Source organism: Schistocerca serialis, chromosome 4 (genome assembly GCF_023864345.2).
Source record: "Schistocerca serialis cubense isolate TAMUIC-IGC-003099 chromosome 4, iqSchSeri2.2, whole genome shotgun sequence".
In the NCBI taxonomy this organism is placed as follows: Eukaryota; Metazoa; Arthropoda; class Insecta; order Orthoptera; family Acrididae; genus Schistocerca; species Schistocerca serialis.
The window spans coordinates 284902723-284926885 of record NC_064641.1 but is presented as its reverse complement, the minus strand read 5'-3'; the positions used below and the strand labels follow the sequence as shown (position 1 = coordinate 284926885).

The window sequence follows — 24163 nt, the reverse complement described above, 5'->3', positions numbered from 1 at the left end:
TGACAATGTGATTATGAGGGTGTCTTTGACCAGCAATAGGTGTTGCATCATAAGGCTACCATACTGCCTTCGAAAACCTGAAGATTTTGTGACATTTTTGCCTCAAGGAGCTCAGTGCTGCTAATTCAGGATGGTTGAACACATCAGACGCTACCACATTAAGTATGTAAGCAGCACATCCTGAATGAGCAACTTTCATTTTTCTTGCTACATTCACCATAACACATACATTGTTAGTGACAAGAGAAAACACTTCGTCACCATTCTCCATTCAGAAACAATTGTTTTAGTTCTCTCGGTAATATTTTCAGAAGTGTGCAATCAGTGATGTGCACAGTGGTCAGAGCAGCAAACTACCACTTGTACTGCTCTGTGAAATGAGCTGTCAATGTGAAAAACCTTTATGTACTTGCATTGGTTCATGTGTCCACAATCAGTGCAACATACTGCCAGCTGCGGTGGTCTAGCGGTTCTAGGCGCTCAGTCCGGAACCGCGCGACTGCTACGGTCGCAGGTTCGAATCCTGCCTATGGCATGGATGTGTGTGTTGTCTTTAGGTTAGTTAGGTTTAAGTAGTTCTAAGTTCTAGGGGACTGATGACCACAGATGTTAAGTCCCATAGTGCTCAGAGCCATTTGAACCATTTTGCAACATACTTGGTTTCAGCTAGTATATTGCCAATAACTTCCCCAATTTCAAGACAACAGTCATTTAACGGTTTGTTTGTCAGGGTGTTCTTGGAAGGAAATGAATACCCCAGTTCTAGTGTCTTAACTAGTTCCATAAATTTGGTTTTATCAACCAATGGAAAGGGGTGGTAAAACACAGTCACAGTATCAATGAGCTGGTCAACAATTTATTTAATTTACTACTAGATAGTCAGCTGCCTTGGTATTTTTCTTGCCGCTTGTTGCACTGCCGCACTGGGATGGTTAGCGGGTTGGTTTACCTCTGTTATTTCAGTCATACTGCTTCTTAATCAGGTTGCATACATGACATATCTGCTATACCCACGAATATAGGAGTGCCAACAGAGGAAGAGAGGGTACACATTATGGAGCCAGAGCAGAGACAGACTAGACATGGTGCCAGCAGAGGATGGGGTGAGTTGACTTTGTATTGTATCTTCTGATGTATTATCAAGAGACACAATGTTTAAGAACTGATGAAGCTTTCTTTTCAAGTGGTCCATTAGATTACCAAATAAAACATGAAAATGTATTCCTTTTTTATAGATAGTACAGACCACATCATCTCTTTCAGTTTTTCTGTAAAATTCACATGCAAATGAGCATTTTGGCATTTTGATCCAAGTGCAAACCCAAAGTGCATTCACTATAATATGAGCACACTGTTAATAGACACAAATGAAAAACTGAACAAAATGCTTCTGCAAATATCGGAACTACACTATTACTGATGACAAAACAATAACAGAGTGCAGTAACTATTTAATGGCACCAAAACAATCTATTGTTTATGCTAATAATTGAATGCACCAGTAGTGAGGCAAGTCCAATTGTTACTACCAGGATGCTGGAGAGGTGCAAACTTGGTTACACTATTACAGACTTTTTACAATGCCGCCTTGAGATAGGCCTCACTGTGAAATTGAGGTACCAATATGTGAATGTGAGTATTACTTCTTCATACCAGTGAAATATAACAAATGCTACTTTTCACAGACTGTGAAATGAAATAGCAGTGTGTACATGGGTATAATTTGTACCTATGTAGTCGGTGACAAAATGTCTGTACAAAATATTCACCTCCTACACAAATAAATGATTGAATGAGTGTTCACAGGCTACATTCATCTGGTATTTTAATTTGTGGCCACTGTCACACATTTTTTATAAAACAAAGTGCAAACTGTTGCTTAAACAAGTTAGGGTTCCTTTCTTCTTCGTGTTCCTTAAGGGAACCACTGCTCTCCCCTTTGCACTGCCACTTAGGGCTGCGATACATCCTGGCATAACCAGATTGGTCCTAGTTTTGAGCAAATCCAGAGGTGTACTTGAGGGAGTTTTATGCAACTGTGAGGGGTGAACCTGGATCTTTTTTCATGTCAGGGAAAATTTGATTGATTGGAAATGAATTGACTGTAACAAACCTTAATTACAATAATTAAATGGGGATCAGCCTGTAGGCAGTTCCTTCATTTTAGTCTGGCTAGCAGGCTTAGATGCTCTCCTATACAGGTACAGGATGGTTCAAAAAGATTTTTACAGCTTTAGTCACATACATTTCAGAAATGCAAACAGGTAGAGAGGCACAGTTAGTGGCATTATGTTCACTCACACCTTAAGCTATTTTTATTCTTATTTTCTCATGTTAATTATTATCTGCCCCTCCCAGTAGTTGGCACAGTGTATGGAATAGTTGGTACAGACCAGATCAGACACTCATGTCCTGTGGAACCCCATTAAGTTATTTTCTTTAAGCAGGACCTGCAGGAACTGTGAGCTCGCATCATATCAGCAATAGTCAATGTTAATGAGGACGTGCTAGGCTGGACATGGAACTGGAATATTGCTTACATATCCTGGGTGCTGTTTCAACAGTATTCCAGCCCTGTCACCAACAATGGGGGCTGGACCTATAGTAACAAGTCTCGCTTTAATACCAGGGTGGAGCTTTTCATCATGTCAGCATGGCCCTTTGCGCCAGAATGCACTGACAGCTTTCTGTTTGCTTGACTTCAGGTTACAGATGTCACTTTGAATGGTGCAACAGGTGTTTTGTATTTAGACTCCTGTTGTAGTTTATTAACAAAATAGTTTTTTACTTCCTTGTTTTACAACTGAAAATAGAATTAGCCACTATTCAATAAAAGAAGCTGAAAAGACTAAAGTTTCAGGCTCTTTTCAATTTCATTGTATAGAAATACACCGAAGAAAGTAGATCAATGTAACATCTTGTTGCTTGTAATATTCCAATATGCATTGCAAACAGCTGAAAAGTCAGCAGCTGTAAAGATTTGTTGTTTATAGTGTACAACTCCAACTGTCATTAATTTTTCTGCAGATGCCACAAGATGAACAATCAGTGTAAATGAACAATTTGCAACTAAAATCTGTGAAAACCTCTATTTTATTTACATGTCCAGTATTGTATATTATAAACTAGTGCATCAGTAATATTCATAGTTTACTTAATACAGTGTAACTCCTGTACTATTTGTCATACCTAACATAAACATAAAACACTACTACCATTTGAATTTAATTCACAGTTTTCACCATTTTACCTACTGTTACTTCTCCCTGTTCAGCCTCTTCATCTTCTGGTGGAACTGTGGCATGCACTGACTCAGTGTCTGCTGTGGATCTGGAGGCAAGACAAAGGGGAAGGGAAATACTGTTATTGAAAGCAGAAGTGCAGAACTTGCAAGAAGAACTTTCCCAGTCTGATGCACGTCTTCGAATAGCACTAGAGATGGAGCAACGTCTCAGAGAGAGGTGGGAACTTTAGATGAAAATTTCTGATCAATATTTCTACTCCATAAAAATGTGTTCTGATAATCAATTTATTGTCCTCATCAGTTTCTTTTATAATACAAACAGTAGTCCATTTAACAATGGCACAGAGAAGTTACAAGGTTCTTCAGAATTTTCAATGGCCTAAGAACAGTATATACAATCGTTCTTGAGCAGCAAAATATATTTCAGTGCTGAGTCAGCTTTAAAAATAATGTCAAATATTTTGTCCTAGTTTCAGTATGCAGTCAGTAACCAACGCATTACTACTAAAGTTTCTGTTGGTTGGTTGGTTCTGGGGAAGGAGGCCAGACAGCGAGGTCATCGGTCTCATCGGGTTAGGGAAGGACAGGGAAGGAAGTTGGCCATGCCCTTTGAAAGGAACCATCCTGGCATTTGCCTGGAGCGATTTAGGGAAATCACGGAAAACCTAAATCAGGATGGCCGGACGCGGGATTGAACCGTCGTCCTCCCGAATGCGAGTCCAGTGTCTAACCACTGCGCCACCTTGCTCAGTTAAAGTTTCTGTGTTCATTGTGAAAAGGAGTTATTTATTCCACTATACAACAAATAATCTACAGGCTGCAGCTGGAAGTCAAAATGAAATCCCCACAAAATGAAATCCCTAGAATTGTAACAGTAAGTTTTTATGTAATATAATCAATTTTCTCTGAATTTTTATTTTCTAAAGGCCATCATCATATCTGCTGACAGAAATAAATGGAAGTGATTATAGATTTGAATGACTTTAGGATTCCATATGCCACATCACTCAGTATACTGTGTATCATACCATACCATTACACTGTGATGGGCTGCAGTTCTTTGGTCTCTTTTCAAGCTGTGAAAGTAAATACAGCAAGATAATCTAATGTATATCACACATCCAAATGAACACAGCATTAAGACAAGAATACACAAGACAAGATTAAAACAGGATGCTTACTATCATTGATACTATAGGTTCTGAGGTTCTGCAATAAGTATGTGGAATGTCAGAGACAAAATTAAATTATATAAACTGTGTAGACTTCTGTGAACAGAGTCAGTTGGCATAAAAGTCTTCTGAGCATCATACCATGTCATAATGTAAAAATGTGTGCTGGAAAAACCAATGTTTTGGCCGTAGTTGTGGTGGCCTTCTTCTGCGTGTACTGACCAATAGACCTAGAAGGCCTCTGTAACCATACTTGAAACTTTTGTTTCTCCATTTTAGATTTTTTACAGTATGATGCAGTATGATACTCAGAAAACTTTCATGTCAAAATTAAATAAATGCACGAAAATCAATAACATGATACAGTGAGTTAGGAGTAGGACACTAGCTGAAATTTATCTCAGTTATGTGATGCCATGTGATGATGCCATCTGATCCTATATTCTACAAGTTTTATCAGGGACCTCTTAAATATTGCTGTCTGTTGCTGTTGTGTGTGTGGAAGTGTGAGAATTATGAAAAAGCCATTAACAGCATCTCACAGCCTGTCACAGTTGATGATCAGCTGTGTATACTAAAGCCATGGTCTTACATGAAACAACTGAAATGAAAACTCCCATTATCCTGATAGCAGCCATTGTGTGAAGTATCACTAGCACAAACAGTCAGATGAAGTGCAGATGTAAATATCAGTTCCACTGTGGAACATACTTTCCAAGACTCAAAGAAGAAGCACTAGTTATTAAAAAAGACTGCCCAAATGATTGCACTTTTAAAATACTTACAACATTGTATAACTACTACATGTGTCACAAATGGGTTTCATAAATGTTGTTCAGTTCTGAAGTGGCAGTACTGGAAGCTGTTCAGAACTTGTTTAGAAATAAACAGTTTTGTTAATCACAACTGGATAAAGTGATTGAAACTGTACTGATTGCTCTTGCCATAGTGCAAATTTCAGCCAACAGATTATCAGCTGTAATGCAGCTAGGAACACTATACTAGAATTGATGTAACTATAATCTGCCAGTTCATAATAACTTAGGTTCAGTGATATGCAAAAGTGAATCAGATAGAAACCATCAACTATATATCACTTTTTTATTAAACAAAATTGTCAGCTATGGCGTTTACATGAACTCATAGGGGTTTCAGAAATGTGCTTGTATTCGAAAAGGACTACTTCTGACAGAATGTGTAAGGTGTGGTATCTTGAGTACCACATGGTGCACCTCATAGTCACACCTTACAATATTTGTTTGTAAAAAACTGTAAGAAATATAGTGATGTGAAAATCATTATATGGCAAGGACTGGTGAATAAAGGTGCAGGATAACCATAGTATGTGTGTATGTAACTGTAGCACACATATGCCTAGCATTGGCACATTTCAACCAGATTTCCTTTGGTATGAATGCTTATGAGTCACAGAAATGTAGTGATAAAAGGGCTCACACAACCCAAAAAGATGCTACAATGATGGAGGTGCACAAAATTTCTCCCATTTTTGTTGTTGTTAGCACTATAATTGGTACCAAACTATTTCACAGTGATAATTCTCATTAAAAAAAAACTCCTAGCATTTCATGGTGCTGCGCTAGTTTCTGGCAAACATGGACACGTAATGCCTTCATTTTCAGGATTAGCTGGTGTGTCACCTGAAGAACACTTTCAGACTTGCTGGACAAGTAAGCAAGACCACATTGTGCTTCCCACAATTGTTTCAAATGGTGTGTTGCATAAAAGTACAACCTTTCAGATATAATGTGCTTCAGTTTCATTTTGGAGTTGACTAACAAATACTGATAATTTATGTTGGAAGTCTCCTCCTTGTCAGAAGTGGTAAATGTAGAAGCATTCTTGACTTGTATCATCTGCTCTTAAAACCACATCTAACAATACTAATAACTGTCAGTCTAATAATATGATGTTTTATTTTAAATACAATACACCTCTGAAGGGTTTAATTTCATTCATTTTCTAACTTAATGCTCACCTGTGGTCGAAGACACTTCGTCTGTTCACATTGTGCCTGAATAGACTCATGATGTTTGAGAAAGCCACTCTTAATAATGGCCTTGGGGGCCAAAAACATTTGTTTCTAAAATAAAAGTGCAACTTGCACTGATTTTCTATTCAAATTACAGACATTTGATATTTATCAATTTCACGAATTAGTGACTCACTCATGATAGCCATCATATATCAGCAAATGTTTCCCCCCTTAAAATGTCAGTTGCTGATCCTATACTTTCCACTGAAATTTCTTCACTTACTTTGCCTCCTTTCATGTTACATGAGGGTGATAGTTGTCAATGGACAAACAAGCCTTTTGTAAGTAATCTATCTTAGTATTTCAGTAAATTTTTGAATCTTTGCAATTCCTCTGTAGAACATTAAGTTCCTGCCTTCTTTGATCATATCAATTAGTTATCTAGAGCTTGGTCTTAACTTCCCTTAATAAATTATGACACTTGTTGCACTCATGTTGTCTGGTACACCATTTCTAGAATCTTTAGTCACCTGTTAAACATAGTAGCAAATGCAGGAGTGCAGTAACCACTATAAATTAACGTATAGAAAAATGGCAAAATGCCATGAATTGTGTCACTTTGTGTTCATGATGGTGGTAAGTAAAGCTTTGAACCTCTAATGTACTGCCATCAGGGCAATGAATGTTTGAAGATGTTCTTGACTGCAGGGCAAAACTAGTAATACAGCAAATAATATGCAACATTGGTGGTTTGTCTGTACATTAATACTGATTCAAAAATTCTAGAAATATCAACGTTTTATTAGTTTCAAAATATGAATTATCAGTTGCTGTCTCCTGTAAATGGCAATGGCAATGACAGTGAATGACAGAGATAGTGAAATACTACTGAGAAATTTTGACAGATACTTCGAAGAGCACAGAGTAGATGGACAAAGTTGCCATGAGGTTAAGGTGCATTTTAAAATATTTTCTGCAAAAAGTGCTGCCCAGTTCAGTGTGTTTAAACAACAGTATCACGGAACCATAGAAAGCTGCCATAATGAGTATTTCCTCTTGGGGAGTCAGTTTTGGTTCAGCAATGATCATCAACTCAAGCATTAACACTGCATCAGATTAAAGGTAGGTTCCTTGGGAGGTAAAATGCATAATTGTTTTCCACTGTAGCATCTGTCACATATAATAAAGGCATTGTCATCTTATACATTTTCTTCAGTCACCAATTGCAAAAACTGTTAGCCTGCTGCAGTGTTCAGCATACAGCTGCCCAAAATCATATCACAAACTGATGACTGAGCTGTTGATTCATCCCCCTCCCATTATGTGTCAATGAAAACAAATGTCATTTGATTCAGTTGTCAGTTTATGACACAACTTTGGCCAGATGAAATGCAACAAAAAACAGTTATGAATTTTCTGTCAAGGAACATTCCTGTAACGTGATGTAATGTTTATCCAAGGCCTGAAGATGCCTGCTCAACCAAAATTGGCTGTCTGTGAATAAACACACATTACAGTAGCTATGGTGATTCCATGATGCCATTCCTGAGACAGAGTTTAGGCAAAGTCCAAAGTGATACCATCCACTGTAATTGCTTTTAAATGGCATGGAATCTTTAAAAATGAGTAATTACAAAATGGATACTGTAGCACAGATTCAAGTTGGTTGAATCTGATCTTAAAATGGAAACTCTATATTGGAATATCAACAATATTATGAAAAGAATAGATTGCTACTCATTGTAAAGATGACACATTGAGTTGCAGACAGGCATGATGAGAGTTACATATAAGATTTCAGCCAAAACCTTCTCCAGAAAAAAGAAATGTACACACATTCACACAAGTAACACACTTCAGGGACACACGACCACTGCCTCTAGCATCTCTGCCAGACAAGCATATTCCGACAGTCTGGCCAAAGTAACTGGAGGTAGTTGTCATACACATGTGAGCGGTCCTTGCTTGTGTGAATGTTGTACCATTTCTTTTTCCTGGAGAAGGCTCTGGCCAAAATCATGTATGTACCAATCTTTTCATCATGCCTACCTGCAACTCAACATGTCATCCTTACAGTGAGTAGCAATCTATCCTTTGAATAATGTTGTTAACTTGATCTTAGGTACATGTCACATGCAGCAACAGAGGGCAGTTCTCATCAACATTCTTTGCTCGCTCCATTTGTCCTTAATTAGAAAACATTAATTACATACATTTTTTCTAGGGAAGTGCTCTTTTTAAATTTACTCAGAGTTTATATTTTTATGTTACTAGCAAACTAAGTTTCTAGAGTATAAATCAGAGTTCACACTGTTTTCAATTTAAACTGTGTTTATCCATTCGTGCATAGCCATTAGCATACAACATTTTTATAATATCAGTGATGGGAAGATAAGATCTTTTCTACAGACTAGCCATGGCCACACACTCAGACAACGGCAGCCTGAGTGTGTCAAGTGTAGGAGAGCAGCTTGTGCACTGCTACCGTGACCTCTACCAGTCTGCAAGGGTGGATACTCTTGATGCTCTTGACAGCCTGCCTCTGCTCAAGGATGCTGATGAACTTAAATCTAAAATATTGTTTTCAGTGATTGTGGTGAGTGCTTGTGAAAGACCGATTCTTCTGGAACTTTTCTATTTTCCTTTCCATTTTCAACAAACTTCTTGCATTCTGTCTAGCTAAGGGACTCAAACTTTCTTCGTGTAACTGTATTCTTTTCAGTATCTTGAGATGTACTGTCCAATTTAACTCCTATGTTGCCTTTTAAGCAATGGGGAAATTAAGAACTTGGTTGCTGTGAAAAAGTACAATTTTCCATAACTGTAGTGTACATAATAATTTTAGACTTGCATGTTCATTTCCTTATAAATTCTTTTTGTGTCATTTTTGTATATATTAAAAAAACATTTATAGATGTAGAATATGTAAAGTGATACAGACAAATCATTGACCCACTGACAGTATGGGCTGGTGATGTAGATCTAACAGAGCTCAATTTTTGCTGAATATTACGATTCATGTAGAATAATACAGTTTAAAAATGAGAATGCTGGCATAACTAATACATTGTGGGAAATAGGAAGTGATAAATAGGAAATGTTAAATATAATCTCCATGATTTGAAACTGCAATAGTACTTACTTGTGATTAACGTCATCAGTTGTCTCTTTTTTGAAGGGAGGGGTTGACTAGTCAAAATTTCAGAATAAACTTTATCAGCACTTGTTTATTCAAATTATTTTAATCTTATGTCTGTAAATAAAGGAACTATTTTCCAGCAACTTATTGTTACTAAGTAAATATTACTCACAGCTTTTCTATAATGTGGTCTCTGTCTTGTGCTATCTCTTTCCTTTCCAACAAATAATAAATATGTATTTTATAGTATTTTTTTTTCAGTTTACTTCATAGTCAAGAAGTAAAAAATGGAATAGCTGAATTTTAATAGATAACAATTTTAATAGATACCACGACAGCTTCTGATTCAAAAGAAACTTGTAGGTATTCAAGATGGTTTAGACTGTCATTCAAATTAATTCTAAGCCAGAAAAATTTTCACAGAACTACTGAATTTCTAAATCGAAAAAATAACATCATTAATGTAAAAAAATCCTCCTATAACCATTGTGGAAGTTCAAATTTAACACAGATTAATAGAATAAAAATTGGAGAATTGCACAGAAGAATAATCAATAAATGTGTTGCTAAAAGCTGTACTCAGACATCCAGAAAAATGAAATAATTTTGGTTGGAAGAAGTGATTCACATGTCACACTGCTCGAATCTGAACTGAACAAGAACCTTTAGAGAGATGAAACAAATAGAACAAAACCACAGCTGAAAGAAGCAGATATTACAAAACACTTCTATATTCTGCACTAACTATTGGCAATTATAAATCACACTCAGCATTATAACAATATTATGAAAAGGATAGATTGGTACTAACCATATAGCAGAGATATTGTGTTGCAGATAGGCACAACAAAAAGGCTATTAAACACATAAGGTTTCGGGGACACACACACACACACACACACACACACACACACACACACACACACAGACACACACACACACATGTGCTCACATGTGCCCACACACACAGTTATGCAAACACAGCTCACACACACGTGACCCGTGTCTCTTGCAGCCAGAGACAGTGGTCTTGCATGTGTGAGTTGCATTTGCATATGTGTGTGTGTGTGGGGGGGGGGGGGGGGGGTGAGTGTGTGTGTTGCCTATTTCAGAAGTGCCTGTCTGGGACTCAACATCTCTGCTACATGGTGAGTAGAACATTGTCACTATTCCATCCTGGATTTTCCATTGTATGATAGTCAGCATTAGGGTGATATCAACAATCACAAACAATATGCCCTTTATTAAATTATCAACTGTCGAATATAGGAGGGGAAAAGACAAATGAAATGGCTACTAGCACTCTTTAAACACATTTAAAAATCTTTGAACAAGAGTCTACCCACTAGTAATGCCATGAGAATGAGGGCTGAGACATCATTTTTGCTACTTGCATGAAAATAACGTATGTCTAGTATGATGACATTTAAAAATAGTTGCTCAAAGAAGTATTGACAGCATATTTGAGTGAGACAAAAGTCATTTTAAAACTTTAAACACAAAATTGTCAATGCAGTATTTGAATGAATACAAGACATTGATTAAAATATAATTAATGAAAAATGTGAGCAAACTGGCTGTCCAAAACACCTGGGGTAATGCTATTTAAGGATAAGAGGCACTGTGAGTCAGGTATAAAAGACTTTTGATTAGTATCACCAGTGTCCTTGGAGAGTAGACAACACGCATTCCTTCTGATACAACAGCAATGTAAAGTCATTTGTAACAATCTTTTTCACTAGTTTATCTTTTAGCATCTTCAATCCAAGTGTTATAATCCTGAAATATTGTATGTCTTTATAACCTTTCCAAGGGATTTTTAGCCACAATTGAATAGGCCGATTGACATGTTGCAACATTTCAGTGTGTCATCGTAAAGCAAGGGAAACAATGAGAGATATAGCTGTGCTATACTAACTACATAGATTATTTTATTCAAAGCAACATAATGCATCACTGCCTCATCCTGTATCAACCACTCTGCACATGTTCTGACAGGTATTTGTCTAGATCACAAGAATTCCGTAAATTTTTTCTTAATTATTTCTCAGCATCTACATCTACATCTATACTCCACAAACCATCATGAAGTTAGCAGAAGGTACATCCCATTGTACCAGTTATTGGGCTTTCTTTCCATTGCATTCATGTATGGAGTGCAGGGAGAATGATTGTTTGAATGTCTCTGTACATGTTGTAATTATTCTAATCTTGTCCTTATGAACCCTATGCAAGCAATACATAGGATGATATAGTATATTCCTAGAATCATCATTTAAAGCTGGATCTTGAAACTTTATTAACAGACTTTATCATTACATCTATCTTCAAGAGTCTGCCAGGTCAGTTTCTTCAACATCTCTGTGTCCCTCTACCATGGGTCAAACAAACCTATAACTACTTGTGGATCCCTTCTCAGAATATGTTCAATACCCCCTGTTACTCCTATTTGATATGGATCCCTCACATTTGAACAATATTCTAGAATAGGTCATATTAGTAATTTGTAAGCAATTTTGTTTGTAGACTGATAGCGCTTCCCTAGTATTGAATCAATAAACCGAGGTCTACCACCCACTTTACCCACAACTGAGGTTATGTGATCATTCCATTTCATATTTACATTTCTGGTCATTTAAAACAAGTAGCCAATCTTTGCACCAATTTGAAATGTCATCAAGATCTGACTGAATAATTTTGCAGCTTCTTTCAGACAGTACTTTATTATAGACAACTACATCATCTGCGAAAAGTCTGAGGCTATTATTAATATTGCCTGCAAGGTCATTCAAAAATGGTTCAAAATGGCTCTAAGCACTATGGGGCTTAACATCTGAGGTCATCAGTCCCATAGAATTAGAACTACTTAAACCTAACTAACCTAAGGCCATCACACACATCCATTCCCAAGGCAGGATTCAAACCTGCAACTGCAGCAGCAGTGCGGTTCCGAACTGAAGTGCCTAGAAGTGCTCGGCCACAGTGGCCAGCTGCAAGGTCATTACGACACATCATGAACAGCAAAGCACCCTACAAGCTTCCCTGGAGCACACCCAAAGATACAAGCACATCTGATGATGAATCGCCATCCAAGATTACATATTGTGTCCTCCATATCAAAAATGTCTTCAGTCCAATCAGTCACACATACTTTTGACAATAAGTGTAGTTGTGGCAGTGAGTCAAATGCTTTTTGGGAATCAAGAAATACTGCATGTACCTGATAGCCTTGATCCACAGTTTCCAGTTGTCATTTGACAAAAGTGTGAGTTGTGTTTTGGATGATTGTTGATGCTGATTGGCATGGAGGATGTTAGTCTGTTCAAGATACCCAAATATATTTTAGCTCAAAATATGTTCTAAGATTCTACAACAAATTGATGTTGAGGATATTGGATGATAGTTTTGGTCACTTCTACTATCCTTCTTGTAAATGAATGTGACCCATGCTTAATTCCTACTACTGGGCAACGTTTTTTGTTCGAGCAATACACAGAAAATTGTAGTTATAAGAGGGGCTAACTCAGCCACAAATTCTTGATAGAGATTCTGTTGGGCCATGGTGCTTTGTTCAGTTTTAATGATCTCAGCTATTTTTCAACACCACTGATATGAATACTTATTTCACTCATATTTTCTCTGATATGAGGACTGAACTGGGGCAGTTCTCCAAGGTTTGCTATTGTAAAGGAAATTCTGAAAACAGAGTTAAGCATTTCAGTTTTTTCTTTGCTGCCATCTACTTCAGCTCCTGTCTCATTCACTAGGGACTGGACACTAACTTTGGTGCCACTAAAAGCCTTGGGTTTTGTGAAAGATCATTTGACAGTATTCTGCTATGGTAGTTACTTAAGGCTTCACATATTGCTCTCTTGACAGCCAAACATGTTTCTTTCAGTATCTATCTATAGTCATACGCTTTGTTTCACACCTATTATGAAGTAAACTCTGTTTCTTTACAGTGACTGTATACCATGGATGGTCCCTCCCATTATGAACTGTTCTACTGTGTAAATATCTATCCAGTGCATGGTCAACTATTCTTTTAAATTTGAGACATAGTTCCTCTACATGTTTCTGCCCTGTGCTGAAAGTTTCAAATTCCTCATTGAGATATGACACTACTGATTTTTTTATCTATTTTATTGAACAGATATATATTTCTGCTTGTTTTAATTGTTCTTTGTATGGTGGTAATCATTGTTGCCACAACTGCTTCATGGTCACTGACATCACTTTCAGTGTGGACAACCTCAGAGGTCTGTTTGTTATCATTACATTCATTATATTTCTATCATGAGTAGGATTCCTAACTATCGGTTCAAGGTAGTTTTCAGAAAAGGCATTTAATAAAATTTCACAGGATGTCTTATCATGCCCAACACTAACAAAACTGTAATTTTTCCCAATTGATACAACTGAACTGGTTTTTTTTTCTATACTACCAGTTACGTCAGGAAATGAATCTGGGGGGTGAAAGAAGAACCCAATTATCATTTTATGCCCACCCCTTACACTGAATCTTGCCCAAATAATCTCACATGCAGCTTCAGTTTCTATTTCAGTGGATTTGAGTTTCTTGTCTACTGCAACAAATACATCACCTCCATTCCCATTTGCTTATCCTTTCATTTTCCCCAAAAATCTCACTGCTATTAATTTCAGGTTTCAACCAGCTTTCTATGCCTAGTATTATGTGAGCTTCACTGCTTTTCAGAAAGTACTTTGAACTCTGTCAGACTGTTGTGAATGCTCCAGTAGTAAACCACCAGGATTTTAATACTCTCATCTGTGGGTGGCATTTCTTTTGATCTTACACTAATACTTCTGGGTTTCCTACAGCTATCTTTATTTGGACTGGATGACTGGATGGAAAGTTGTCTAATCTAAAAAACTCTTGTGTGCACCTCACAAACAGTCAGCTACATGGGTAGCAGCCTCTGATGTGTAGTGCACACCTGACCAATTAAGGGCACCCTACATTTCTCAAGCCTGTGGTGCAAGTCCAGGAAGTTGCAGCCTAGCCTTTCACAGAACCTTCAAAATGTCTGGTTCAGTTGTGCAACTTGACTCAGAAGCAAGAAGCCACGTTCAATTCTGGGTACAATGCTGCAAATTGTGAGCTTCATTGAAATTCCATGCAGAAAGCTGGTCTTCTCAACCTTCTCTGTCAGTCACTTGAACGAGCCCAGATGACAGCCATTATTTGTTCCAATGTGCACCACAATCTTCAGTTGGTTACACCCTGTTCCCTCAATAACTGCTAGAATAGCCTCTTCAGTATGTCGAATGAGGTCCCCGGTCATACACACTGAGTGCACCTGGTGGCTTTTCTGGCCCTTGCTGCCATTTCCCTAATGGATACCATCATTTTCCATAAATTTCAACTGCATACACTTAATGGACCCCTTCCCTTTCGCATTTGCCTCTTCTTGATACCGGACAAAACAGGTTTCCCCAAAACAGGTGAAGTGAGTCTAACAGGCTCAGTTTCAGTTGCAGTCAAGGACAACCCCTTGTACTTGTTTTTAGGGGGATTGGTAGAACACCCAGATTCCTCCCTTGACCCCATACACCCTGTACAGGATGCCTAGATCTACAATTGAAATGCCACTCACAGTCAAGTGGACAAGTAATGACAGATCCCGTACTCCAGAGGAGACATGATCCACAGGAGAGGATAATACTTGATGTGCTACAGGCACCTGACTCTTGGAAGCTCTTCCAACACACTGACACCTAGCAGCTGCCAATCATCTGACAATAGTCAGGGCAATTTCCAGCTGTTTATGAATGCCAATCAACTCATCCCATGTTTGAGAAGTGCAGCATTCACAGGGGGCTGTTGAGGAGCCACAATACATGTTCTGGACAATGATATCTCTGTTATTTTTGGAAGCCAGTTACAATAAAGTACCTTCTTTCTTGTTGATCTTTGATCTTCATGCTATAAGTTCAGAAATTTTTGTGTCAACTAAGGTTCTTTATCTACAGGTAAAATTTTCATGTTGAGTTCAGGAGTGGTATTACTGCAACAAACTGACGAGGCCTGATAAGTATTTCTCCTTTGACAATTCTTTCACAGTAACATGGAGACTGATGCTATTAATGACTTTTTGCAGCTAATATAAAGTCTATGTTTTTAGTTGGTTTCACTTCATTTTTCCCACGACTTCAGGTCACCCTTTTTTATATCTACTTGAGTTGTAATCTTTTTCTGTTGAAGATCTTTACTTCTTCATATCCTGTACTGGTAATGCTTCTGCTTCGTGTCTCTGTTCTCTTTACCTTTCCCTCTGCTTATTTATGGTGTTGCTGATGTGACAAGAAAGATGTTCCAGCTGATAAGGGAGATGAACAATGTACAAATTCACTACTGAAGGTTTTTTGAGATGCTGAAGTGAAGATTATATGAGAGATTACATACAGTTACAAAGTATTTGAATTTAATATATTAGGACCTGAAATTTAATATGTTGGGGCCCCTAAGAAATTTTTCCCATGGTGTACCTAAATGAATTAATGAAAGCTTTGGAGAGAATAAATACTGTCCTTAATTCTGATCACTAAATGTAGGTAATATGATTTTATTTTCATGTAGAATTATGTAACAATCTTGCCTGTGAAAGCTATGAAGAGGAAGAACATTTCCAGCTCACAATTTTCATATTCTGTACAGATGTTACAATTTTGCTAATGATATGTGATCATGCTTGAACCATAATTGGAAAGTAACAAAGTCTGTTTTAAATGTAGTCTCTGTAGCTTGTACAATACTTAATTATTAAATTTATAACAAATGTCTATAAATTTTCTTATTTGACTGTAATATGCATTCCAAAACAGCAGATATTCATAAAATTCATTCATTTATTTCTACTTCCCTTTTATCATTTCACTCTCATTCTTTTGTATCTGTAACCAATAGTCATTTACTTTTACCATTCTTTGTTCAGTTTTTTATCTTTTCCTGCTTTTCATTCTGAGTGTTCTGAATCAGTATTTGTATAATCTACAAAGAAATTTCCTTCTGCTTTGACATGAGGTGTAACTGACTTTGGACCCAAATTTCAGTGTGTTTAGTACATATATTCTGCATGTTAATTAATGTTTTGTACCACATGAAAAGTAAAAATCAGGTCAGCTGCCATAACAACAGTGCTAAATTATAACACAGGAGGTTTTATTGTCATGTTATTAATCATTCAATTGTCTTCATTAATAGTTAAATCTATTCATTTCTTGCCAGATTTTTCATTTGTCATTTTTACTATCCTGTCTATTATTTAAATTTTACTTTTGCCATTACTAATGTTGGTACACAACAGTCATTATCTTTAATAATTTGTCACATGAGAGCAGTTGTATGTTTGTATTTTCCCTAATTATTTCAAATAGTTCTGTTGTTTAGGAAACATATAATTTGATTCCTTTTGTAGTTCACACCTACTTTGTGGTATGGTGGAATTGTACGTGACAGGTGTTAAAGGCAGAAACTTATCAAGAAATGCATTAAACCAGATCTGTGTTTTAGCACATTGTACAAACTGCTTTGACTGATATGCTGGAGGCACCTTCCAGAGCTGTCTTTTGAGAAATCATGAACAACTCAGATTTTTCTCATTATTCATTTGAATCTGTGTAGCTATTTTGTCTATTATTGTCTATCAGTATCTGAGAGCCCATTTAAAACTAGGTAAATGGTAACTTCATTGATATTACCCTCACATTGTCACTGAAGAAACAATACCACATAACTGATTCCCGATTTTCCAGATTTCAATCTGCTGGCATAATTGACTTAGTGTACATGCTATTACCACAGGAATATTGAACTTTAAATTCTTTACAATGAAAATGAAACTCAAGGAACATTGCTCAAGTCACATAATGTAAAAATAAGGTGAAAATACTATGTAATTGCAGAAGAATGAAATATTGCATAACTGGAGTATTGGGTGTCTGTGAGATTGTTTATGGATGATGCTGTTATCTGTATGGAGGTTGTAGTGACAGAAGACTCCGGCAAAATACAGGAAAACCTGCAAAGGATTGACAATTGTTGTAGTGACTTGTAATCACTCCCATAATCAAACCTCCAGTTTCATATGCTACTTTCAACTGAGCAATGACAAGAAACAATAACAGCATACTGGGGCTGCATTCTATTTTCCATGTATGCAGCAAACTGACACAGAGTCAGTTATGTGGTATTCTTACTTCATTGTTGATTCACTAAAGGTTACCTGTCTAGGTGATATAATCCTGTGCAATTCTGAAAGAAACATTTACAGCTGACATCAAAGTCTGTGTATTAAGTAATTTTTCTTATAACATGTTTTGTCATTCCTTTTCAAATAATTGCTACTAAAATAATCATAAATTATTGTTGCTTCTTCTTGTCTATTAGGAAACAGAGCTGTGTTTCACATTATTCAGAAAAATTATTAAAATTTTGCAGTACAGCCCTACAAATTGTATTTATTATAATTTTGATGTTCTGCTTATGCTTCTACATTTTGAAATTAACTGAAACTAATCACTCAGTGACCCTAGTTGAATTTCCTGTAAGGTTAAAGTGCAGAAAGGAGTTAAACACATTACTTTTATTTACAGGTGCATCTCACTTCCAGTTTCTTTCACAAATCTTTGAGAAAGCTACCTATGCTGGAAGGGAAACCCTCATAGTTCCTAACTTACAAATAAAATTCCAGTTTCCAAGTTTGAGACAACTCCAATTATTTCCAGCAGGTTGCAATTATTTTTCATTTCAGCTGTGAAGGTCCTTCTGTACCATTAGCTCTTCAGTAAGAAGCAACAGGCTTTTTTATTTCAAAACAAAATTTCAAGAAGATTTTATTAAAAAATCTGTCACAGCTGTGGTACATATGTTTGGCAACTAGTTTCAAATCATCTGGTTCATTCTCAAGCCTGGTCTACTGAGGCTACAAAAATAGTACACAGTTGTCAATGAACAATTAAACAAATGTGGAATTACAACATAAGTAGTACAAATGTAACAGAAATTAACTGTAATGACAGTTTCAGAAAATTTACTGGCCTCATACAAACATGATTTTATATTCATAGACTAAAAGCGGCAAGTGAAAACTGTACTTTTTCACTTGCTGCTTCAGTCCATATACATAAAATAAGAAATTGATTATTTGAATTCAGACATACCTGTACTGAAAGTGGCTGATCGTAATAACAAACATCAAAATGGCAATACATGCTTCTTAAAATATTCACATATGACTGTCCCAGTCAACATGGGCCTGTTTTAGCAAGTCAGAAGCTCACTGGAGGCCAACACAGCCAACAGTACCAGGAAACTTCCTACGATGCTAGTGTCATGCCTAATGTAAAAGGACAAGTATTTTAAATTTGGATGTATCAAAGCACCTTATTAATATTTTTGTCGATGAAATGAATGACAATGGCAAATGTAAAAGTATTGCACAAATACAAATTACAGTGTTACACACACACATTACATATTTGAATGTCAGACAACTGTTTCATGTTAGGTTTTCACATATAGGCTACACACAATGGCCTTTTTCAATTTCTGATTATTACATTAGTCACCCAAAATAGTGTATGATGATCTCACAGTGAATAAATAAGAAATGCTGTGAACTGCGTGACACAAATCACAATGTTTCATATGAGAGCATTTTGTAGTGCGTATCATATCAATTGAATGTAATCTGTGATTAGATATGCATGTCAAGTCACCGAATATGTCAGATCATGATGTTTGAATTTGACATTGTCATGGATCTCACAGCACCTAAGTGTTTCTGTAATTAGATTAGTATGTCTAGCTAGTGAATTTGTCAGGTCATTATGTTTGAATTTGACAGCTGCTGTTACTTGTGAGGCACTGTGTGAAAAGGGTTGTCCATACAGCATGTGTGACCAGTACCACAAAATTGTTTAAAATTATATGAAATGCTTGAGCATCTATTTCTGTATTCATTCTCTGTAATTAAACGCAATAGGATTTGCACAAACAGATAAACATTATGATTACAGAGCAAGGTAATTTCAGTGTGGTTGCATATGACAAGATGTTATAACGGTTCTGTGCCATGAGACACTGTTTTATTAATATTATGTAGCTGCTCTTTACAAAATTTATTGGCTAAACCAACAATATATATTGTTTTTAAATGTTCAGCCCGTGTCCAAGGCAAGGTCAGAGTTTTGATCTGTTCTGAAGGTTCATTAAAGTGCATGTTCTGCCATAATGTGACAGTTTCATTCTGTTCCATACACAGCTGAAGATGACAACAATCTGTATGTATGTTGCAAAATTTTTAATGGAGCAACAAATGTGATTTTATTAATTTATCTTTAGTTGTATTTTATATTGATTGTGACTGGTTAATTTAATTTATTTAATTCATGCACCCAATGGCCAAGGACATGCACCTGAACATGAAACGTTCGTCGTATTTTCAAATATGTAATGTGTTCACATGACACTATTTTTTGTATTTGTATTTGTGTAATAATTGTACATTTTCCACTATTATTCACTACATTTATGAGAAGATTAATAAAGGTGCTTTGACGCACCCACATTCAAGGTGCGTCATGCCCATTGGCTGCAGGCCTGCTTGTATATGAGGGATGACAGTAGTGCCTCATACTGTCAAATGTGTTGGGCTCCAGTTTGATTGTGACATACATCTGCAAACATTTTGTAGAGCATGTATTGCCTTTTTCATGTTTGTTATGAAGATCAGGCACTTTCAGTGCAGGTATGTCTGAATTCAAATAATTAAGTTCTATTACATTTGAACTGTTTATATTGTAATTCCACATTTGTATTCACTATCACTAACAACTCTGTACTATTTTCTTGTAGCCTCAGTAGGTGAGGCTTGAGAATGAACTGTAAAGTTTGAAACTAGTCGTCAAACATATGAGTTGCAACTGTGACAGATCTGTTAATAAACACTTCATGAAACACTAAAAAAGTTGCTGGTCCTGTGTCAACAAAATGTTGAAAATGAAAAAAATAATGATAGGAAAGCATAACTTATACTGAATGATGGTTCAGCCTTAAATCAGCTACAGGTTGCTGATTATCTTCCCTCACAGACTACCCACTACAAGCACTTCAGGATTTTCTTGCATCCAGCAAGGCTCTGCCTTTTCTGCAGTGACTCCAATATGGTACCAACATATTCACTTCCAAATTAAACAATTTCCATTCCTCAAAAACTGATGACCTCTTAAAGAGTTAACTAAGGACATCTATGAATCACACACGAACAAGCTCCACATTGTAATAACATGGTTACCTGTCACATATGTCTGACAGAATTCTTCCTTTTTTAAAAACGTTTTAACTATTTGTAGCATGATTCCCATACTCCTCTCAATGTGCTTCTTCAAGCAAATCATATGTTTCTGTGAACTACTTCCCAGTTTGCATTAGAATTTCCCAAGCATTTGGTTTGTATAACTCCAATGTGACATTCATCAAACATTTTGTATAGTTACTCATTACTGTGTTAAAAAAATTCTAAAATTTGCGAATGATATCAATCCTTGTCAGCTATTAGGTGTTCTCGAACAACTGAAAATAATAAAAAATTCCTGTACACAGCATTAAGACTATGTTGGAATGGCTGACAAAAGATCAAAGGAGTCTCCTTCAAGAATGAAAAAGTATCTTTTAGTGAGGAATACCTCAAAATCATCCATACCTTAGATAAAAAATTTCCGATAGTGATGTAATGAATTAAGAAAATAGATAGCTTTGAATGAAAGCATTAATTTCTATATGAAAAATGGCTTAAAATGAAAGAATACAGTAATAAACTATGTACATAAATCTGTGTGCTTAATATTAGGTTTTCTGCCCTCTGCATGCCTGGCTCATTGCAAAATGTTCAGTCACATGGGTGACATTACGAACACTTGCTGAACAACAGTCTACTGGTATTAATGCAGGTCAGTCATTGAGGATATTCCTTCCTGTGTTTTGTATTGGATACAAATCCAGATCTCTACCTTTCATAGACTATTCCACAAAGGACAGATCCAAGTTTATGTCGAAGGCAACTCAGAGTTTGGTCTGTTGTGAAAGTTCATTTTAGTGGATGTTCTGCCATAATATGACAATTTCATTCTGATCTTTGTACAGCTGAATATGATATACTTCCAAGCATAAATTTTAGAAGTAGACATAAAATTTTACTAATTGCCCATCAGTTAGTACAAGCCAATAGGATAGCCATCAAGATCTCCATATAGCTTGCCCATTGTTGTAATCAATTTACTACCAGTTGTAGTACTGGCTTTTTAGTATGGCTTTTCTATTTTCTTCATTAGTTTTTTCCTCACATTTTGTCTGTAATATTGTAAAATGTCTTATTCTTTAATGCCTTCTTGATTTCTGTGCTGGCATTCAGGACACCTTTATCTTCCATTATGTTCCTCACAACACTCTCTGCCCATTCAAAATGATTTTTGCTTATGCTTATCAACAGTATTGATGTGTAACAATACTTTGATTTTTTTTTTTAAATGGTGTTACCACTGATTCATTTACTGTAAATTTCAAGCGGTAGATTGTTTTCTCATTGTCTCATTGAATAAAAGCTAGCTTTTCATTGCACTAAAAAATCACATTCATGCACATATAATTGCTATTTTCACTGGTATATTTTAACAATGCATATTAAAATTATGTCCCTCTTTTCTATCTCTGTAGAGTCAGTATCACATACATTGTTCTAAGAAATACTAAGTGATGAACAAATAGATAAAACTGCATACATAACTGGAAAACTTAATTATGAAAGGGAAATGTAGGAAATTAGTAATAGAGCATTGTATGCTATAATAAATATCTATACTGGTGTTATACAACGTTAAAATAGATGACATAACAGAGTGAATTGGAATAACAAGTTTTCATTGGGAGCATTTTAATTTAGAAATTGCAACACTATCCTGAGCTTTTAAATATGATTGCCTTTAATCTGCCTAAGACACACCAAGGAATAAAAGTCAAATTCATCAGGTGCAGTGAACAACTGAAATTTTGAGAAAACACATTACTGTTGATATTTAAGGTACTTGCACCATTATAAACACTGTTTTTTCTTGGTGTAACAGTTTATCAGAGAATTTTTTTTCCTTTACTACAGCACATGCACAATTAACAAAGCTTAATTCTAACTATTAATAACATCTTACTGCAGTCAAGACATTTTGAAGTAACTGTGAAATTTTGACTCATTCTGTAACATTTAAAGTGAGTTAATTTATCACTATGATCTTATTATGGATTACTTTATCAGACTGAGAAACAGTAAATGATAATTTTCAAGGACATACTAGCTCTAACCTGAAGATAAATTTACATTATTACGGTATTTGTCTTCTGTCACTTACCTCAAACAAGCATAACTCTTAAGATTTCATGCAGAACATTGTCTAATGTCTGTCTGCAGTAAGAAATATCATATGGCAATAGTAACTGTGGTTTGTGTGTTCTGTAACTCATGTTCACAACACAACAACACAAAAACTGACAAGAGACAGGGTTCAAACGATATGGAATGCACTTCTTGCTACATGTATCTCTTACTAATATTGCTAAAATTTTCACAAATTCTTCATTTCATTTGGACAAACAATGGCACACCATACACTCAAAAACACAGTTCTGTTCAATGTCTTCACTCTCTGAATTGTAAAAGAAGCCTGTGTTCCTGAAAACCATGTTGCTGAGCAGCTGGCATTCCGCTCAACCCAATCGCTACTGGCACTGAAGAAAGACCATGTCCAACGGGTTCTACACATCCCACAACGGGGCTCAGCACAACACGAAGCTGCTGTGATTGGACTAGAAGCTGCAATCTCCTTGTACCTGCGTCAAACTGCTCAAGATTTTGACCTCTCTCGGAATGTTGAGGTTATTATCCACCTTATTGCATATTCAAATTACATTTTTATATGTAAATGCTTATCATTATGATACCTATAGCATTTTACTGATGCTGTAATGGCCTGTAACCTAAAACATTCATTAGAACTCAAAAAATTTAATTTGTTGCAATTTACTATTCAGTAAGCTTTCTCTCTCTTTTTGCTAATACCATTACAGCCCTCAATAACAGAGGCATTTAAAATAGGAAGTTGATCTGTCATAAATGTTCAGTTATAACTTTTTTTTATTCCTGGTAGTGATGTAGATGAATATTACCTAGCACAGCAAATAGTCTTAATCCGGTTTTGTGTAAGTAATGAAGACAATATTTAAATCTGTCTGAGTACAAATAACACTTAATTAGATTTAAAGTACAAAAGTTATAAAATTGTTGAGGCTTTTGTGGTCACCTTGGATACTTGTGTATCACAGAACATTGAAAGTGGTTGTAACAAACATATTCATAACCCAGACAAATGGAAGAGAGAAAATGTAAAGAAGAAAATACACAGTGGACATTAATATGTATGCGATAAAACCTGTAAAAAATTACAGCTAAGCAATAAGGACCTGAATGTGACTTTTGTGGCCACCAGTTGATGGGTTACTTGTTTGCATTTGCCTTGGTATCTTTGGCTGAAAGCTATTTGGTTTT

The 24163-nt window shown here is 36.1% G+C and overlaps 1 protein-coding gene across 1 annotated transcript in view; it reads left to right on the top strand.

Moving 5' to 3' along the window:
- Positions 1–24163, top strand: part of LOC126473766 (uncharacterized) — a 397370-nt gene that overhangs the window by 299873 nt on the left and 73334 nt on the right. Inside the window, exons 8-10 of the mRNA XM_050101025.1 lie at positions 3275–3461; positions 8819–9005; positions 23314–23493. Coding sequence (XP_049956982.1) covers positions 3275–3461; positions 8819–9005; positions 23314–23493 — 554 coding nt within the window. The remainder of the gene's footprint in view (positions 1–3274; positions 3462–8818; positions 9006–23313; positions 23494–24163) is intronic.